Source organism: Corvus brachyrhynchos, unplaced genomic scaffold (genome assembly GCF_000691975.1).
Source record: "Corvus brachyrhynchos isolate BGI_N302 unplaced genomic scaffold, ASM69197v1 scaffold427, whole genome shotgun sequence".
Taxonomy (NCBI): domain Eukaryota; kingdom Metazoa; phylum Chordata; class Aves; order Passeriformes; family Corvidae; genus Corvus; species Corvus brachyrhynchos.
The window spans coordinates 191,008-193,281 of NW_008239046.1; the positions used below are offsets into that span (position 1 = coordinate 191,008).

Sequence of the window (2,274 nt, forward strand, 5' to 3'; positions counted from 1 at the left end):
CACCCGGCTGGCTCAGGGGGAGTTTCTTGTCCACCAGGGCCCCCAGGTCCTTCTCCACAAAACTGCTTCCCAGCAGGTTGGCTCCAGCCTGTGCAGGTTCCTGGGGCTGTCCCTCCCCAGGTGCGGGACCCTTGTTGAGTTTCAGAAGGTTCCTCTCTGCCCATCTCTCCAACCTGCTGAGATCCCTCTGAGGGGATGCACAGTGACCCTGATGGGGAGCCATTGGCCGCCTCATCCAAGTCATTGATGAACAAGTTCAACAATAGTGGGCCCAGGAGTGAACCCTGGGGGACACCACTAATGACAGGCCTCTAACGAGGCCCTGTGCCACTGATTACAACCCTCTGCCTTCCACCCTTCTGCCAGTTCTCAGTCCAGCCCATTGTCCACTCCTCCAGCCCCCACTGCCTGAGTTTCCCCAGGAGGATGTTGTGAGAGACAGTGTCAAAAGCCTTGCTGAAATCAAGGTAGACAATATCCACTGCTCTCCCTTCATCCACGCAGGTAGTTGTTTCATTGTAGAAGGCAATCAGGTTGGTCAGGCATGATTTACCTTTAGTGAATCCATGCTGACCATTCCTGACCATCTTCTTGTCCTTCCATATGGGTAGAGGTGGCCTCCAGAATGAGGTGCTCCATCACCTTTCCAGGGATTGAGATGAGCCTGACAGGCCCATAGTTCCCTGGGTCCTCCTCCATGCCCTTTTTGAAGACCAGAATGACATTTGCTTCCTTCCGGCTTCCAGGCACCTCTCCTGATCTCCATGACCTTTCAAAGATAATGGGGAGTGGCCTCTCTCTGGTGTCCACAAGCTCCCTCAGCACTCGTGGACACATCATGTCAGGGCCCATGGACTTGTGGGTGTCAAGTTTGCCAAGGCAGTCGCTAACGCAGTCCTCCTTGAAAGGAAGGTCTTGCCAAGGGATAGTCTTCCTTCCAACAGGCCTTTAGCCTGGTTTCCTGGGCCAGAGATCCCTGAGGGCTGGTCTTGTTCAGTAGAGACCAATGCAAAGAAAGGCACTCAGGAACTCTGCCTTCTCTGCATCCTCTGTTACCAGGGTCTCTGCTCCATTTAGGAACAGACACACATGATCCTTGCGTGTTTTCCTTTTGTTATTGTTGTATTTTAAAAAGCTCTTCTTGTTGTCCTTGACCTCCTTGCCCAGACTTAGTTTCAGGTGGGCCTTGGCCTTCCTTGTCTCATTTCTACTTACTCCGACTATCTGTCTATATTCATTCCAAGTAGCCTGAGCTTCCTGCTTGCGCTTGAGGAACGACAGGAGTTCTTTGCTTATCCACACAGACCTCTTGCCCTCTTTGCCCAGTTTGTTGCTCACTAGGATGCTGTGTTGTTGAGCCTGGAGGAAATGATTCTCGAATATCAACTTAGACCCCTTTACCCTGCAGGGCCTGTTCCCATGTGCTTCTTTCACGAAGATCCCTGGAGAGGCTAAAGTTAGTTCTCCTGAGGTCCATGGTTGTAATCTTGCTTGCTGCCCTGCTTTGCCCTCCCCCCCAGCTGAACACCACAGTCCCATTCATAGGCAGTGCAGCCAAGGCTGACCCCAAGCTTCACATGTCCAACACGGCCTTCCCTGATTGTTAGGGTAAGGTTGAGCAGCATGCTGTTCCTTGGGGGATCCTCCACTGCCCATGACAGCAAGTTGTCATCGATGCTTTCCGGGAACATCCCACACTGTGTTGCTTCTCTAGCTGATGGCAGGGAAGCTGAAGTCCTGCACAAGAACCAGGGCCTGTGACTTTGAGGTTGCTTTATGTTGCCTGTAGAAAGCCTCATCCACTTCTCCTCCTGTTCAGGTGGCCTCTAGCAGACACCCATAGCAATGTCACCCTTACTTGTCTGTCCTTTTATCCTGACTCGTAAGCTCTGGACTCGCTCATCATCTACCCCAAGACAGGGCTTGACACGTTCCAAGTGTTGCCTCACATAGTGGTCAACTCCACCACCCACTCTGAGGCACCCAAGGGACATGAATGTCTCTCATGGCCATCTGTTGCCTCGCTCCACAGGCTGACTCTGTCTCTGGAAGAGAAGGATCTGAGCCTCAGAACCCTGGAAGAAAAGAACCTGGCCCAGATCAATCAGGCATCTCAGCTTCGTTCTGCTCTTCACCAGGCTGAGGAGCTCCACTCAGAACATAGAAGAGAACTGCTGGATCTCAACACCCAGGTAATCTGTGCCCTGGCATCCTCTTCTCCAGGGACACACATCATCACCTTTGGCTTGGAGGCCCCATCTGCTTTCCCCTCCC

General features: G+C 52.6%; 1 protein-coding gene across 1 annotated transcript in view; it reads left to right on the forward strand.

Moving 5' to 3' along the window:
- Positions 1 to 2,274, forward strand: part of CEP250 (centrosomal protein 250) — a 29,042-nt gene that overhangs the window by 16,852 nt on the left and 9,916 nt on the right. Inside the window, 2 exon segments of the mRNA XM_017739031.1 lie at positions 1,439 to 1,602; positions 1,888 to 2,192. Coding sequence (XP_017594520.1) covers positions 1,439 to 1,602; positions 1,888 to 2,192 — 469 coding nt within the window.